This window comes from Cygnus olor, chromosome 14 (genome assembly GCF_009769625.2).
Source record: "Cygnus olor isolate bCygOlo1 chromosome 14, bCygOlo1.pri.v2, whole genome shotgun sequence".
In the NCBI taxonomy this organism is placed as follows: domain Eukaryota; kingdom Metazoa; phylum Chordata; class Aves; order Anseriformes; family Anatidae; genus Cygnus; species Cygnus olor.
In genome coordinates, this window is record NC_049182.1 from 4,620,131 (window position 1) to 4,635,461 (window position 15,331).

At 45.8% G+C, this 15,331-nt stretch overlaps 1 protein-coding gene and 1 long non-coding RNA gene across 5 annotated transcripts in view; one reads left to right on the forward strand and one right to left on the reverse strand.

The window, feature by feature from the left end:
- LOC121077654 overlaps nucleotides 1–15,024 on the reverse strand; it is a 31,091-nt gene extending 16,067 nt beyond the window's left edge. For 2 of the 4 annotated variants that reach the window (XR_005824221.1, XR_005824220.1), the window contains exons 1-5: nucleotides 14,334–15,019; nucleotides 11,816–11,904; nucleotides 11,263–11,443; nucleotides 8,354–8,455; nucleotides 1,529–1,713 (exon numbers count right to left, since the gene is read on the reverse strand). This is a non-coding gene — a long non-coding RNA (uncharacterized LOC121077654). Of the gene's footprint in view, nucleotides 1–1,528; nucleotides 1,714–5,885; nucleotides 6,012–8,353; nucleotides 8,456–11,262; nucleotides 11,444–11,815; nucleotides 11,905–14,333 lie in introns of all 4 variants that reach the window. The other 2 variants (XR_005824223.1, XR_005824222.1) reach the window with 2 other exon arrangements.
- The window catches only part of MYOT (myotilin), a 31,482-nt gene that overhangs the window by 2,888 nt on the left and 13,263 nt on the right, over nucleotides 1–15,331 (forward strand). Inside the window, exons 2-7 of the mRNA XM_040573028.1 lie at nucleotides 7,209–7,282; nucleotides 8,584–8,646; nucleotides 9,151–9,292; nucleotides 9,900–9,923; nucleotides 10,471–10,590; nucleotides 11,190–11,448. Coding sequence (XP_040428962.1) covers nucleotides 8,584–8,646; nucleotides 9,151–9,292; nucleotides 9,900–9,923; nucleotides 10,471–10,590; nucleotides 11,190–11,448 — 608 coding nt within the window. The 5' untranslated portion in view covers nucleotides 7,209–7,282. The remainder of the gene's footprint in view (nucleotides 1–7,208; nucleotides 7,283–8,583; nucleotides 8,647–9,150; nucleotides 9,293–9,899; nucleotides 9,924–10,470; nucleotides 10,591–11,189; nucleotides 11,449–15,331) is intronic.

The window sequence follows — 15,331 nt, forward strand, 5'->3', positions numbered from 1 at the left end:
AACAACAGAGCTCGCTTCTCAACACGAGCCAGGCACACACGGCATTGTCGAAGCCCACATGCCATTGCTCCTTGCTTAAACTAACCTTTTGCTCCCCTTGAACCTAGGGAATGGCATATGCCACTGTCAGTAGAGCCGATTGTGAGCGCTGAAACAGGCCGGTCTTCAGCTTCCTAGTGTCAAAACCAGAAGACACAGAGCAGGTGTGCCTTTATTGTGCATTTGAGAAACATCTGTGCAAGTTACTTAATTTTATGGAACACTTTGCCAGCTCCATTTTCTATGAAATGGCTTGGGTTTTGTAAAATTATTTCCCTTTAACGTTTTCTTTGACTGTACAGCAATGGCTTAATTTAGGCTGCTCGAATAATGACGACTTGGGGAACTGACACTTTCAATTACGTCGTCTAATTCTATAAACATGCCTCTAAACTAGTGATATTCTTATTATTTGCACTTTGCATGCATGATTTATGCTCTGTATAAAAGCTCTGGGGCTGGAATGGATTTAAAAAATCCAACACCCTACATTTTACAGCGCAAGAGGCCCCTGTTCTGTGCGACCCTGCAGCACGTGTAACGGGGAGGGCAGCACCAACTGCTGCAGCTCTCCCAAAGGTGGTTATAGGATGCACCCTGGTCACTGCAGTTTCAGATGACCACCAGGAGCCCTGCTGGCAGAGCCAGAGCTGCTGGCACAGACTCAGGCTCTCAGACACCAGCAACTGCCCCAGATTCTCTGGTGAAGGGATCAGAGACAGGGCCCAGCCCAGACGTTGGACCAAAGCGAGCAGTTACCAGCCCCTAGCTCTGCCCCTACCCCTCCAGCCTCTGCAAGAGTCTCACAAAGCCGAAATGACCCCAAAATCCCCTCCTCTTCCTGTTGCCAGTGCCAGCCACAGCCCCTGCTTCCCTCCGGCCACACAGCGCTGGTGTCCTGCTCTGCCACCACTTCACACTAAGTCATCCAAGACAACTCCACTGCTGGGGTGCAGCATCCGGCAGTGCAGTTCTTGCGCCCACACAACCTCCCCGGCCCCGGGACAGTAGCACGGGGATGGCTGTCCCCAGCAGCCAGACGGACACCCTGCTGCTGGGAGGCCAGCGAGCTAAAAAAAAAAACTCCTGGCATGTCAGTGAAACTGGAGACAAGAGAGCTTTAAATAACACTGGCCTCACAACGCAAACACTCTCAAGGGAAAACCTAGGTTTCGTGCTTAATTTAAGGGTTTAATCTCACCCAGGGAATTTGCTCCGTGTGTGGAAGCACTGGCACTGCCAGTCCCCACTGCTGGTGGCTCCACGGGCTGAACACGTGCCAGCATCACCGGTGTTGGTGGAGCTGACACCAGACGAGATTTAATACCAGAAATCACAGCGGGCACAGAGGTGAGGTGACTCACCCAGACACAGGGCGGTGCCTGGTGGCCTGAAGGCCAAGTGCCGCTGACCCTGTGCGGTGACTTCCCCTGTCCGGGGCACAGAAGGCAGCAGGGACAAGGTGCCAGGGTCAGGGCACAGAACTCACCTCTGCTTTCACCACGACTTTCTCTGCTGCACAGCAAGAGCACGGGCAGCTGGGTAATAGGGCAGGCAGGGTTCAGGAGGTTTGGTTCATCTACGGCTCCACCAGCTGTAAAACATCAGGGCTGCAGGGCAGAAGGATCTGACTGATGCTCAGGATTCGCTGTGGGATGGTCACCCAGGGCACACCTGTGTGACAAGAGATGACAGAAGCTATAGCAGGAGAAAGATATCATGCAGGTTCTGCGAAAGCTACCCCAGCTTAATATTGCTTCTGAGGGCAACTTCGCTATTGGCATCAGTCTACAGACATCACGTTTGAACGTGTTCCCACCCGAGGCCATGCTTTCTCTTGGTTCCTGTTCAATGCAATTTAAATGCTAGGTAAAAGAAAGAGGCTCTGGGACTGAAGAGGCTTTTTTTTTCCTCCATTTTTTCCATTTTGGTGATTACTAATATAGTACTGCCACCCCATGATGTGGCGGTCACAATTCATTCAGTGCTGTTCACAAAAATTTTCTTCATAAGTATCAGGTCTGGTCTGGGGAGAGCAGAGATCAGAACACACCACGCGCTGCAGAAAGTGCAGATGTAATGCAGAGAAACAGCAAGTCATCGCGAGCACCGGATAGCAAACCCCTGAGTCATGCACAGTTCCATGCGCTGACCACACGATTCAGATCTCCTAAGCCTGCTGGAATGGGATCTCCACCTCTTTGGAAGGTGTGCCCACATGAAGCACCGAGCTGGCTAGGCTGCGCTCTTCCTTGGCCCCGTTAACTTAATCCTCCTGATGACTCACAGCAAAGTCACCACCGCGCTCTAGGGTGACAGGGGCAACTGGCTGGCTGAACAGCCTACTGCAATTTTTTTCTACTTAAAAAAAAAAAAGCACAGGGGGTACAAAACCCCCATTTCTGGGATGTAGAGACCATTCCCACACGAGCATCACCCGACAGGAGCTGCTGAGGCTGTGCCCACTGCAGCGCCCGAACCACAGCTGCAGGCTGTGTTCACGGCACGAGAACCTTCCTGCTGAAGAGCCCCCTGAGACTTATTTTACCCCCTTTGGATCCTCATGATTTCAAGTGGAAGCTTAGCATCTCTTAAAATAAGCTCTAAGCGTCTTAATTTCGGTGCTTAAAAGGGGATTTGGTCACTTGGTTCTAGGAACTGTTTGACTCCAGTTTGACTCAAGTGTCCGATGTCCGTCGGCAGTTCAGCTGTCGCCCGAACAAGGGGTGGGACAGCCAGGATTTTCCAGCCCTGAGAAACAGCTGTACCCAAAGGAGGCGTGTGACAGGAGGGACAAAGTTAATTCACTCCCAGCCCTCGTCTGCTGCCCATTCCCAGCCGCTGGGTGAGAGGCCTGGCTCCTGCGGGGCGAGCACCCCGCTAGGCGGCCCCCGAGCCCCGCCTGGCGCCACCGGGCTCACCCCTAAGGGCTGGACCTGGGAGCCTCGAGGCAAGCAGAGGGCGACGTGGATGGAGAGGTGATGAGAGCCCCTCTTCTTACACCACACGGTGAGCAGGACGTGTACCCTGAGCGATAACACGCTGAGTGCGCGCGTGGCAGCACTCTGCCCACTGACGCCAACATCCCACAGGGTGGGGATGTGACATTCCTCGTGACACTCTGCTCTGTACAATGGTCAAACTCGTTTTAAGCTCACAGACTTCCAGGTATGGAGGCAGGACACACTTCTCAGCAGCTGTGCTGGTCTCCATGCTTGGAAGTCTTTGCTAATCCCACAGCAAACTTGTCCTTGGGAGCCAGCGCACCTTTTTGTCTTTCCTGGACAGCATATATAGAAATCCCCAAAGGACTTCCACCTACAATTTTTCAGATGCCAATCTAATGTCCTACCTGCTTAGAGGAAGGCATTAAAAACCTAACACACAGAACACGAACCTCTGAAATAGCACACTTAAGTGCTACAAGTCCTGAACATACGCTACAAGAACTGCCTTGGTATTGGGCTGCATTTCTATGATTTAGGACTCCCAACAAGCTTCAAATCCAAGCAGGACTTCGCAGTTTCTGTAAATACCTTACTGATGGCCACAATAACCTCTTCAGCTGTTTGCTTATTTTCAGAATATCTTAGCTGATGCAAGCCCACCCACCTCCCCATCCCAAGAGCAGCCATTAGGAATTCATTGCACAGCTTGAAACTATCACGGATTTCCCTGCCACCTAGCCTGTCATCTCAGGAGCCTTGCTGGGTTGGAAATGAAACCAATAAAAGTGCTCTTTTCTCACGTCCTACAGAAGCCTGGGTATTCACCACCACCCCCCAACACGCCAGGAACAACAGAGAAGCCACTTTCATTGCACGTAATCATGTCACCAAGTAACTTGTAACTAGAAAGCTCACTGCTGAAGTGGTGACGATTTCCCCATTTAGCCCTCTAGCACAGAAGACAAGCTCAAAACAGTGCTTTTGCCTTCCCACTGCCTTTGGGAAAACCTCATTCTTTGTGATCCTACTTTCAAATCCCTGTTAATTTGTATAGGGCAGTGCCACAAGACATCCAAGCGTCTAGCGTACGCTCTCAAAGTTTGAACAGCTCTATAAAAATAAGCAACACCCCCAAGCGCATGCAGACGGCTTGCAGAATGCATCACTCAAACTGACTGAAGGTTGCTATCCTGTATTTCTATTTCAGCCTGTTTTCTAAATAAAAGGCATGCCACTACATTAATATGCTGATGCAGTCTAGGCCTGCCCTCCCCTCTAAATGTAGATTCAGAATTGCACTCCTCCCTGCTCCCCACACTCTTTATAACGTGGTGTATTTCAGATGCAGCAGATGCTCATTTTGATCCTAAAACAGATTTAATGGGTTTTCCATGATATAAACACCTGGCAAAAGGGCTTCATGCAGCCCTAATACTTTCCTAACGCGATGTTAAATTTGTCCTAGTGTTGCATATAGCATAATTCTGCAGCCATGTCAACTATTCAGGTAATGCTAAAATGTCGTCATTATGGTTTATGTCAGCAGCATGATCTGTATGTACCTTGTAATCATTCTGGTGTTGGGTTGCAAAGGTCCCCGGACTCTTCATTTGGCTGAGTCTAATTCCATCCTCCTCACAAAGATCTAGGGTTACACTAAGTAAAGGTTGACATTTACAGGAGACACTAAGACTGCTGGAACGACTCGCCAAGGTAAAGCCCTGGCTGTGTATTCTTTCAAGGGCGTAAGCTGTGCAGTGCCAACGTTTCCGCTAGCCTGCTGTGCTCAGCGAGGCAAAACGGGCTGGGGGCACGGCATGCGGGGAGCCCAGAGCTGCGTGTGTCACCGCAGTGCTCCGGCAGCGCTCAGGGACAGCACCCCAGGCACCTGAGAACAGGGAGCTCAGGAGGGCCTGGAGCGATCGCTCCCCACGTAAAGGAAGGGAGGCATCAGGGTCCAAGTGCATTTACCCTCCTACGCTCATCCCACCCTCTAAAGCAGCACCTGCCAGCACATCCAGCACACCTGGAAGTCTCCTGGCTTACCAAACATCCTGAGCCCCTGAAGCATTAGGTCTCACGGGCAGCTTCAGACTAAAAGCTGCCTTTTTAGGTGATGAAGCTTATAAGTGTTTTGTGTTTTGTTTTTTTAAATCTATTCCCTTGAATTCTTCATTATCCAAGTCCAGTATTAACAGTGAAAACATCCAACACACTCACTAGAAGCAAACTGAAAAAGAACCACACAATGTGAGACAAGATCACAGCATCTAACACAGACCGTGCACAGAAGGATGAGTTGGTCTACAAAGCAGGGTGCTGCAAGCAACGTGATCCTCACGGATGGCTTGTGCATCAAACTATAGACACTTAGAGCTTGCACAGACAGACTTCTCTATCATGGAGCCTCCTCTCAATAAAACTAGGAGGACCCTGCTTTGGCAAGAGATTAGCTTGTCCTTCCTTGAGCTCGGTAACTGCAGCATCACATATGTAGCTTCTGGTATTCACTGGGTGAACGCTGACTGCTCTGAGTGCTGCATGGCACCAGTCCAGTTTCACTTGCAGGTTTGACAGCCATCATCTTTGGCCATGGTCTCTGCCACGTCAGGAGGTCTTAGCTGCAGTCGCCACGTTGTGAATAATGCCACACAACTATTTGTCTCAAGCACAAGCGCATAAGCTAGTGCTGGCATTAGCTGTTCAGAGCTAAAGATCAGAGCCCATTTTATCAGGGCTGGAAACTTGCCACAAGTGGGCCATCCTCTCTCTAAGATCTTGCCTCAGCTTCAGATAAGCCACAACCCACTTCCCTGAGCAAGCCTCCTGAAGCACCCCACCATGCTTCAGTCTTAAACCCCAGCCTGCCACAGCCTCGCTTCCTACCACTTCACTTACCCTTGCTCAGGGTACATCTGTTCCTTCTGCTTGTATGCACGCCTTCCTCAATTGAAGATCGATCATGGATTTGGAACAGCCAAAGAAGTGTTCCACAGAGTGGAACAGCCAGCAGTGACAGCGTGCCTACAGGACAATCAAGTCTTTCGTTGTACAGAAGTAAAGGGGCCGTAGGTCATACAATGCCGCTTTGTTAATGCTGTTTCAGTTGTGTGGGAAGACCTTTAAAGCAGATGTAAGCCCAGAAGTTCCTTTCACAACCTGCACATCTGATTTTTACCACCCTTTTTCTTTGGAGGAAAAAAAATCAGCCCATTTTACAGGTACTGAAAACCGACTACACTGCCCACCACCTGACAGACTGCAAGGAGGCAATGCCAACCAACACGGGGATCCAGGGTGGACTACAGCCAGCATTGGTTTGTGGCGGGAGCCCAGGGCAACTCAATAACATTGGCTTCCCTTGCCCTCCCTCCCACATCCAAGGATTTAGGATTATTCAGCAGTCCTTGCATCATAGCACAGCCCTGCTGATGGTTGTGTGATACAACCTTGGACAGGAGCCATCCTCGAACTGCTTGAGGGATACTTATAACTCAAGAGCAACAGACAGAAATATGAAGGCCATGGGTGGTCTAAGTACACGTGTAATTGCTCTGCTGGATCAGGGCCAAGGGCAGTGCCGCAGGTTTGAACGAGGCGCACAGTGACATGTTCTCATCAGGGATGTCCAGATGCCTAGAGCAGCCCATTGTCTCACGTAGCTGCCTACGGTTGTCAGGTGGCTGCACCAGGCCACTTCAACCAGAAAGCAAGCAGCCTTCTCTGTAATCTCTTTTGATTGTTTTGGAGAAGGACAGAAAGCAGGGAAAGAGAAGACGTCTCAGATAAATTATTTGGACCAAATCGTTTTGCAAAGCCTTGGAACAGTTCAAATGCGTACACTCATTTTGTTTTTATAGCCAACCGACCTGTTAGAGGTGCCTAAATCCCAGTCTGTGGAGGCACCACCATATCTCTGCACCGTGCTCCTATCTGCATCTGTTTAGACACTTCAATCAAAACACAGAAAAACCCTAACAGAACCCTGGAGCTCGATCTCACAGGTTAATTCTGTTCTTTGCAAAGGTGGCCTTGGTTAAACATCGCCGTGCTCTGGAGGTGACCTAAGCCTACTCTCAAATACTGAAGGATGCTATTATTTTCTTTGGCACGTACCACTTGCTCTCTGAGCAGCATGCTTTCTGTTCACAAAGCATAGCCATCGTGTCATAAGGAAAATGAGACAGCTCTAAACACACTGACTTATGTTTGTCTCTTCAGGTTCCCAGGGTAAATCTGAAGGCTCAGCCTCCTTGCAAGACTCAGCATCCTGGCAGGGCCAGGGGAATGTCACAGTAAGTGCAAACATTGTTGTGTCAACTATATTCGGCCTCTTAAAGTCTTTGTCACCATCCTGCCTTATTTTTCCCCCCCACACACACTAGGAAAAAGTAGAAAGCCACCAGCGTTTTGCTGACCACTGGTTCCTCAGCCATCTAGCAGCTGGTCAGTCCACCAGAGTTGCACCACCTTAATTCAGTCATTATCTATTAATCCTCAAAGAACAGTTTACACGTTTTTTAAATTATTATTTATAGTACCTCAGAGGTATTTTGTAAGGATCAGCTCACACACATATATTCAACAAGCGACAAAGAAGCAAAGGTCATCATGAATATCAAGATCTGGACCCTAAGCCCTGGAAAAAGAATTTCTGTCTTGGAACATTTCCTAGCTGGAATTGCTAAGAGAACTGATGGAGCAGGGGATAAGGCTGGAAATACTTGAGTGGCTGCCACACAGCTTAGCCATTTGTCAGCCTCCTTCAAAGATTCACTTCAGAACAGAGAGTTGATTTAGAGCACATACTCAGTCAAGAGCTGGGGAATTCAGACTATCTGGAGACCGACTGACATCTGAACTCAGGCTGGGAGGAAAAGAGCTGACCCGGGTTATTTTGGAGAAGAGAGAGATTATAAAAAAAGACCATTACCCCAACAAAACAAACCCAAACACTTCAGTTGCACGTTTATACGTGAGACACATGGTTCAAAAGTTGAGAAGAATATGAGCAAACATCAACACTCCACCATAGAACAAGGACATATCTTGCTCTGCAAGTATTTATCACATTAAAACTGCTGTTCTTGATTAATCAGAGACCTTATTCTAAGCTCTATGTCAGTTGAGCTCTAAGGAAAATGCCAAGACAGAGTAGCAACATTCCTTCTCATTTCTCTACATTCAACCTCATTGCAGTTACCAAATGCACCACAGATGACAAGTGAAACTAGACCTGGAAACAACTAAGTCAGGTACAGATCTCCGTAGAACAGGACAATTACTAGAAAGCAACACGGATCTTTACACAAACCACAAAATGTGGGCATTGGACTGGCTTACAATGTAAGACCAGCAACACTTACCAGTTATCAGCTCTTCTTTCTACTGATTTGGTGGTAATGGTCCAGTGACGCATTTTCTCTTGGAGCATTTAAACAGAGACTCTCCACTGGTTATGTATTAGGCTGGTGCATGAACAACAGAAAAAACACTGTCATCTTCTTCTGTTTCAAATAACGTGCCAGCAACACAACCAGGTTTCTGCAGATCAGAAATTCAAGCTAAAAAAATTGCTTTTCTTCACTATATATAGATGCAGAGTCCCTCGGCAAGCCTGATTGGGTCTTCCTATGGAAGCACACCTGTGTTTACAAAGGTAAAGAGCATACATTGTCTGAGCAATGCAGCCTGTTCTGTGACTTCAACTGCTAGCATTACATCTTGAGTGTTCTTGTTCTATCAGAAAATATTTATAGCTGTAATATTGGCTCATTCACATTTCAAAAAAGCCAACGCACTTAATTAGGGATGCTATCAAACTAGCATTTTAATTCGTAGCTGATCCAGACAGAATTACTCACATAAATTCATCTCATTTATTTCCTACAAAGAAGGCTGAAGTGGAAATCTCTCACAGAAACCTTTCTTATTGTGTTGTATCCAGTGGAATAGATTTTTTTTCCTGCATTTTTATAAGCACTGGTCTACAGGTGAAAAAACCTCCACTCACAAGCCTCTTCAAATACATTTAGAATTAAATTATTTTAAGTAAAATAGGGACACCAAATCATCTTCACTGAAGGGTGTATTGTTCCATAATAGTTGTTCCAGTGTGGAAATACTTTTGTCAGCCATTTAATGCTGATTTCTCCTCCCCCAGGGTCTACAAAACATAAGAGCTACAAAGGGTCAATTAGTGGTATTTGAATGTCGCATTCGTGCTACACCCACCTTACACGTTCACTGGTACAGAGAATATGATCAGATAACAGATTCCGCAGATTTCCGAATACTACGAAAAAGTAGGTATTACTATGCCTGTCTGATGCAATTTTACTGGGACAGGGACAAAACAGGAAGGAGAATTGCTGTAAAAATTAGGAGACGGTACATGTTCATAGAGTCTTGAGTTAAGGTTAAAAGTATCAGATGAAGTTGCAGGCAGCTGTGCAGAGTCTATGCTTCCTTTGACAATGCGTGAGCAGAGCAGGAGCAATGGGAAGAGACTGGCACAGTGACAGGGTACTGCTGAACCACAAGGGCACTGCCACTGTGCATTATAACTAATGATGGATTCAAGGAAAAAAAAATGAAAACATTTTAAAGAATTTATCATATTCCCAGGCATGAGGTCATAGCTCCAGTGGACCAAGTTCACAGCTGGACTAATTCCAAAGTCAGTGGAGCTGTTTCTATACCACCTCAGCGGAGGGGTGTTTGTACCATCGGGTCCCAGCCAAACGTTTCCCTATCCAGATGGTATTCCTTCTGATGGACAGAAAGGGAGATGTTCCCTTTTGTAATCTCACTGACAGCTGAGCTGGGAAAGGGAGAAAGGGATGAAGGTCTTTCTTCCAGTCTGGCATTATAACCATTTAATTTTATTTTTTTCTCTCTTATTTTGAGCAGAGGCTTGTTCATCATCAGTTCCTGGTAAGTACGCTGCAAATTTCTTTGTTAGACAATTCACTGGTTTACTACCTCAAGCTTAGTTTTCCCCACCTCATCCATTATGAAACAACCATGTTCAAAGGGTAGCCAGAAGACAGCATGCAATGTCAGGCAAAGAGTTTTGCTTTTGACAGAAGCACCTGAAAGGCCCCCAATTTATTCCACAACAATGAAATATCATCCCTTTTACATTCAAAGACACGTACCCTATAGTTAAGGGAAAACATATCAACTATGTGGCTTTTCTGGGGTTTAAACCCATGCAAGAGAATATGCAATTTAGCAAAAAAAATAAAAATATATATATATAAAATTGTGCCTTGTTTCCTTAAAGTCCCAGGAAGAAAGATCCTTCCTTCTCCTTTGCTCCTTCTGAATCCTTTGACTTCCTATGCTCTTTGCATCACTTTTTTGCATTTCATTGCTGCCAAGCCCCACCACATATAACAGTCCTTCTACAATGACCGATTCCTACACATTGACATATAGCTTTTATGACACAACAGCATGCCTGAATTTGTCATTTCAGAGGAAGTCTGCACCCTGGTCATTACAGAAGCTTTTCCCGAGGACTCTGGAATATTTAAATGTGTTGCTGAAAATGAATTTGGATCTGTAGCATCCAGTGCACATCTCTCTGTTTCCGCAGGTGAGCATATATGCATTTCTGAGCTGAGCAACTAAGCACAAGAGAATTAATTTGCTGCTGTTCAGTGTCAGGCAGAGCCACAGACATCTACCAACCAGAATTCAGACCCAAACACTTCTGTAGGCTCACAGAGAAATGCCCCCAAAATGCCGTCAGCTTGGGTGCTTCTCAAAGCTGAATGCAAGTTATTCTGCATTTCTGCTCCTGGCCCTTCCTCTTCATAGGTCAGGACAACAAGGTGCAGATGTAGATCTCTCTGACAGAGGATTCTCATCCCTGAGCTTCATCCCTTCAGGAATCCTAACTTAGCCCAACACACTGGTTGTATCTACACCTTGCTTATTGTAACACACAACTTGTCTGGCTTGCGCTGTCTAAACAGAACAGCACTTTGTGTGTAAGCCAAAGCTCACCAGCCCCAGCGAGGAGACAAGTTTGGCTAACGCAGCTGTGCAAGTTTTGGTTTACGCAGGGCACAGCCAGGTTGAACTCTCATCCACCTGCCCAGACACACTAGTTTCACTCCCTGTAACTGCAGCGTGCTGTACTAATGAACCATTACTGTTTTCTGCCTGACCTGGGAACAATTCTACTTCCAGGAGCAAAAGAGCTGGAAAGCTTTGCAGGTGCTGCCCGCTTGCCAGCTGTGCAAGTCACCATGAAGAAACCCACCTTCGCGAGGAACAGCCAAGCTGCAGGCAAGGACCGTGACGCACCCAGCCTGCCATCCTACAGCACGGACACCCCGGGGCTGGGGAACCGAGCGGAAGCCACAAACTTCGGCCAGATGAATTCAAAGAGTGAAGCTGAAGATTTTCACGGCGTTTATGAGAATTCACCTCAAGCTTCTCCTCTGCGGTAAGACAAAGAAAAATCACATCCCTTGGTTAGTTTTACACCGTACTTAGGGAATTAACTTTCTAGTCATCCCAGCAATACAACTGCAAAGCTCCTGTGTCCCATACCCCAACAGCTGAAACACACAGGCATGCAATAACCTGAGTTGTTTTCCTGTATGACAATAGGAGCTTGCAACACCAGCCTAGCTACACAACAGCACAGGCTCCGTTTGGCAAAGTATATAACAATCTAAGGCCTCGAGTAGGTGGATAATGGTATTTGCAGAAACGCCTATCTCTAAGTAACTTTAAAAGCATAGCCCCAAATAATTATCCTCTAAAAGGCCTTTGGCTCCACAGCAGAGAAAAGGGAAAGGTCACAGTACCTGGGAAATTTCAAGTAACTGCTCTCTTGCCACCAAGTTCTTCTGTAGCTTTGACAAAGTGGCCTCACCTCATGTTTCCATTCGCCACTCTGTAAAATAGCAATAAAGCTTGAGATGCTGTAAGTGTGGAGCAGATTGTACCTATAAAGTGCTCCACAGGGGACAAGTACCAAACGAGTAACCCACCGAATAGAAAGAAGACTGTCCTGTGTCATGGCAGGGCCTTTTCCTGCTCAGGAGATGGGGATTTTCCTCAAGAAAAAACATTTATTCTTATATCAAGACTCAAGCCAATTCCTGTCCCAAATACAACTCTCAAGTAACTATGTACTTCTGGCATTATTAGTTATGTTGTTTAACTATTCCAGAGAAGCCAAGCACGTTAGAACTTACATCTTCACAATTCCACCCCAAATTTTAGCAGTATTTTCCAGGTGTTTATTGGCATTAACATAGACCTCAAATAGCAAGAGTTAAGAGGTCCAAGCTCAGCGCTGCAAAGCAATTTCTTCAGTTCTGTTTGTGAAGCTACGAGGCAGACGTGTGCCCCCTCTCCCAGCTGAATGCCAGTAATGCATTACAGGGATACTGTTACATCGTGTGTAAACGGCTGGCTGTGACAGAAAGCATTCTCCGTGCTATAGATTATTTTTGGATGTGCTCAGCCACTTTAAACCAGTTGTTTTAACAATTCTGAATGCTCTCCTCCAAATTCACTACTGGAGAGACCATACTGCAATATAGATTTCTCTGTGCACAGGAACTTTTTACTACATTACTGAGTAAAAATGGGGTTTGCTTCAATAACCTGCAGATCCCCGTGTTGTCCATTTAGCCCCAAGCTCACCCACGAAACCCAGGCAGTCGATCTCTAGTGAAATCAGCTGGGACCCTACAGAGAGCCCGCTGCAGAACCAAAAGCCAGGCTGAAGCTAACTAGCACAGACTTCAGAGACTGCAGCACTGCCAAGCAGCAGAGGGCTGCCTGCCACCTGTGATGGTGCTGTGCATGTGCTGTCAGTGCCTTCACACATCACAAGCCAAGCACGTGAACGCAGCTCTGTATTCGAGTCAACTCACACCCAACCACCCCAAATCCAATCCGAGACAGAAAGGTGAATTTGCTTGGGAGTACCTACTGCAGACTTGCATCCCACTGCTTGTAATATTTACCTGATGATTATTTGGAACAAGAGCAGACTGTTAATTGTCTGCCAAGCAAAAATGAAAGCTTTTTTTTTTTATATATATAAAATCTCTGGCATAATTACCTTTGGGAAGGAATGGGGCAGTTGCAGACATTTGCTGACTCTCCTTTTACAACAGGACTAATTTTTCCATCCTCTCTCCAGATTGCTCAAAGGCAGCAGGCAGCCTGTACTTTGGCATTTCTGACAAGCAACACGTGAGGAGGCTCTTTTAGATGATACTTCAATGCTAAGGTTATGGCTTGCAGCACTGCCAGTGAGCTGTGCTTGGGTTTTCATTTTTAAAGTTCTGGTTGGTTTTTAATGCGATATCTGATGTCCTGCATGAAGGGATATAACATATGACCAAAATCTGCCATGTAATAGCTTTGAAAAAATGTGGTTTATATAAAATATTGACTAGTGTTAACTAAAAAGGCTAAGTAGTGTACAGAGCTGCAGAGTGCTTTCAGTTGGCAGCAATACTGAACCGCATTTTGGAAGGCATTTACATGCCTCAAGGTACAAAGAAAAAACTACTAGACTTTCTAGAAGTATCCAGCTATGAGCACTTAAATATTTTTGAAACACACAGCCTCATTGCCATGTGCTTTGAAATATTGTGAATGGGACTTAACATTGTTGCTGTTAAATTAAGCAATCATCTCTAATGATTAGCTGTTATTTTTAACTGCCTTGGTAGAAAGATTCAGCCATATAACTCTATCACGTACATGGTTGAAACTGTTACTGAAGACAAAAAGAAATACTGACAAATACCACGATGAATGAATGCAGTCCTTGTATTCATACTTCTCCAAACTATTGCTTAGCAACGGTCACTCTACAAAAGCTAGAAAATGCAGTTGGAGAAGACCGCAGCTACCAGCTCCTTCTTTCAAGGCTTTTGTAGCTACAGGTTACAGCATCCTTCTCATCAGCATTAAAAAAGCAGAGCAAAACCAGCCCCTGTTTGACTCTGTACAGATCATTATCTTTATTAAAGCCAGTTAACCCAAGCAAAGAAGAGGTTTCATGTGCTAAGTATACTGCCAGGTGTCTTAGGTAGTTTTTACAATTACTTCATAAATACACAGAAGATTCATAGCTTTTTCTAGACCTTTGTTGCTATATCACTCAAGAAACTAGGAGAACCTGATCAGAGGCACTGCGTCACCGTTCACAGAAAGGAAACTGAAGCAGTACAGAAAAGCTAACTGCTAACAGTGCTGCTCATGGTACTATTAAGTTACCCCACCATAAGCTAATAGATTCAGTCCTCTGCCTTTTTTATCACTTGAGCTTCTAGTTCTTTCAAGTTTTTTGCCTACCTTCTGGATGTCACTTTTTCCTGTTCCTTCTCATTCATACAAGTCTCCCGGTCGCGTTCAGCCTTTTGAGTGTACGAAGCTGTCCTCAAATTGATGTCTTGCAGCCAACTTCAGTTCTGAAAAGAGTGCACTGCACCCTCATTGAAGTCCCTGGGAAGCCAGAGAGCCTGTCTGAGCACAGAGCCTGACCTTTAGCATGCTCACAGCTTCCTACACCACAAGCGATCATGCTACACTTACTGTCTTTTATTTACTTTTTAAAGTACTCAACTCCCTCTGGACAAACTACACAATTTTTGTTCTTTAAAAAAAAAAAAATTAAAAAGCAACAACAAACAAAACAACCTCTCCAACAACCAGGGCCACACTTCCTCCCTTAATCACTTTCGTCAGGAGGAATTTAAATTAGCACTCAATTAACACCTGCTGTGTAGATTTAGTTCGCAAATACTGAGTTGATGTTTAAATACAAACCCTAAACGTGGATTAACTCTTGAAGACGGCTGTGCTGAAAGACTCACACGTACAATGAAGGGAGAGAAGAGGAAAGTTAAAGCCCACACACAGCCTGAGCTGCTGTACTTACAGGGCTGGAGGTTTTTTAAACAATAGTGTGGATGTTAGGCAACAGTTGCTAAAGTATAATTAAGACACTTAAACACTATAATGATAATTTAAGATGTAATTAAGCACTAAAGCCTTTGATCAAAGGGATACAAATCACCTAATCTACCAGCAGGATCTGTTGCTGTTCTGGTGAAAACAGCCGAGCTGGATCCTTAATTCCAAGTTAACACACATAATAATACCCACAAGTAGCAATATACCACCAAACAACATTTCACCATCAAGTATACCTAATTTGTGTTATTCATTGAAGGACTGACACTTCAGGCACACTTCTGATTATTCCACCCCCACGAGTGATGCCACAGCTTTCCATTGTGCAAGGAGGCCTGGGTACCGCTGTGCACTACGGCCAGCGGGTGCTGCTGCGG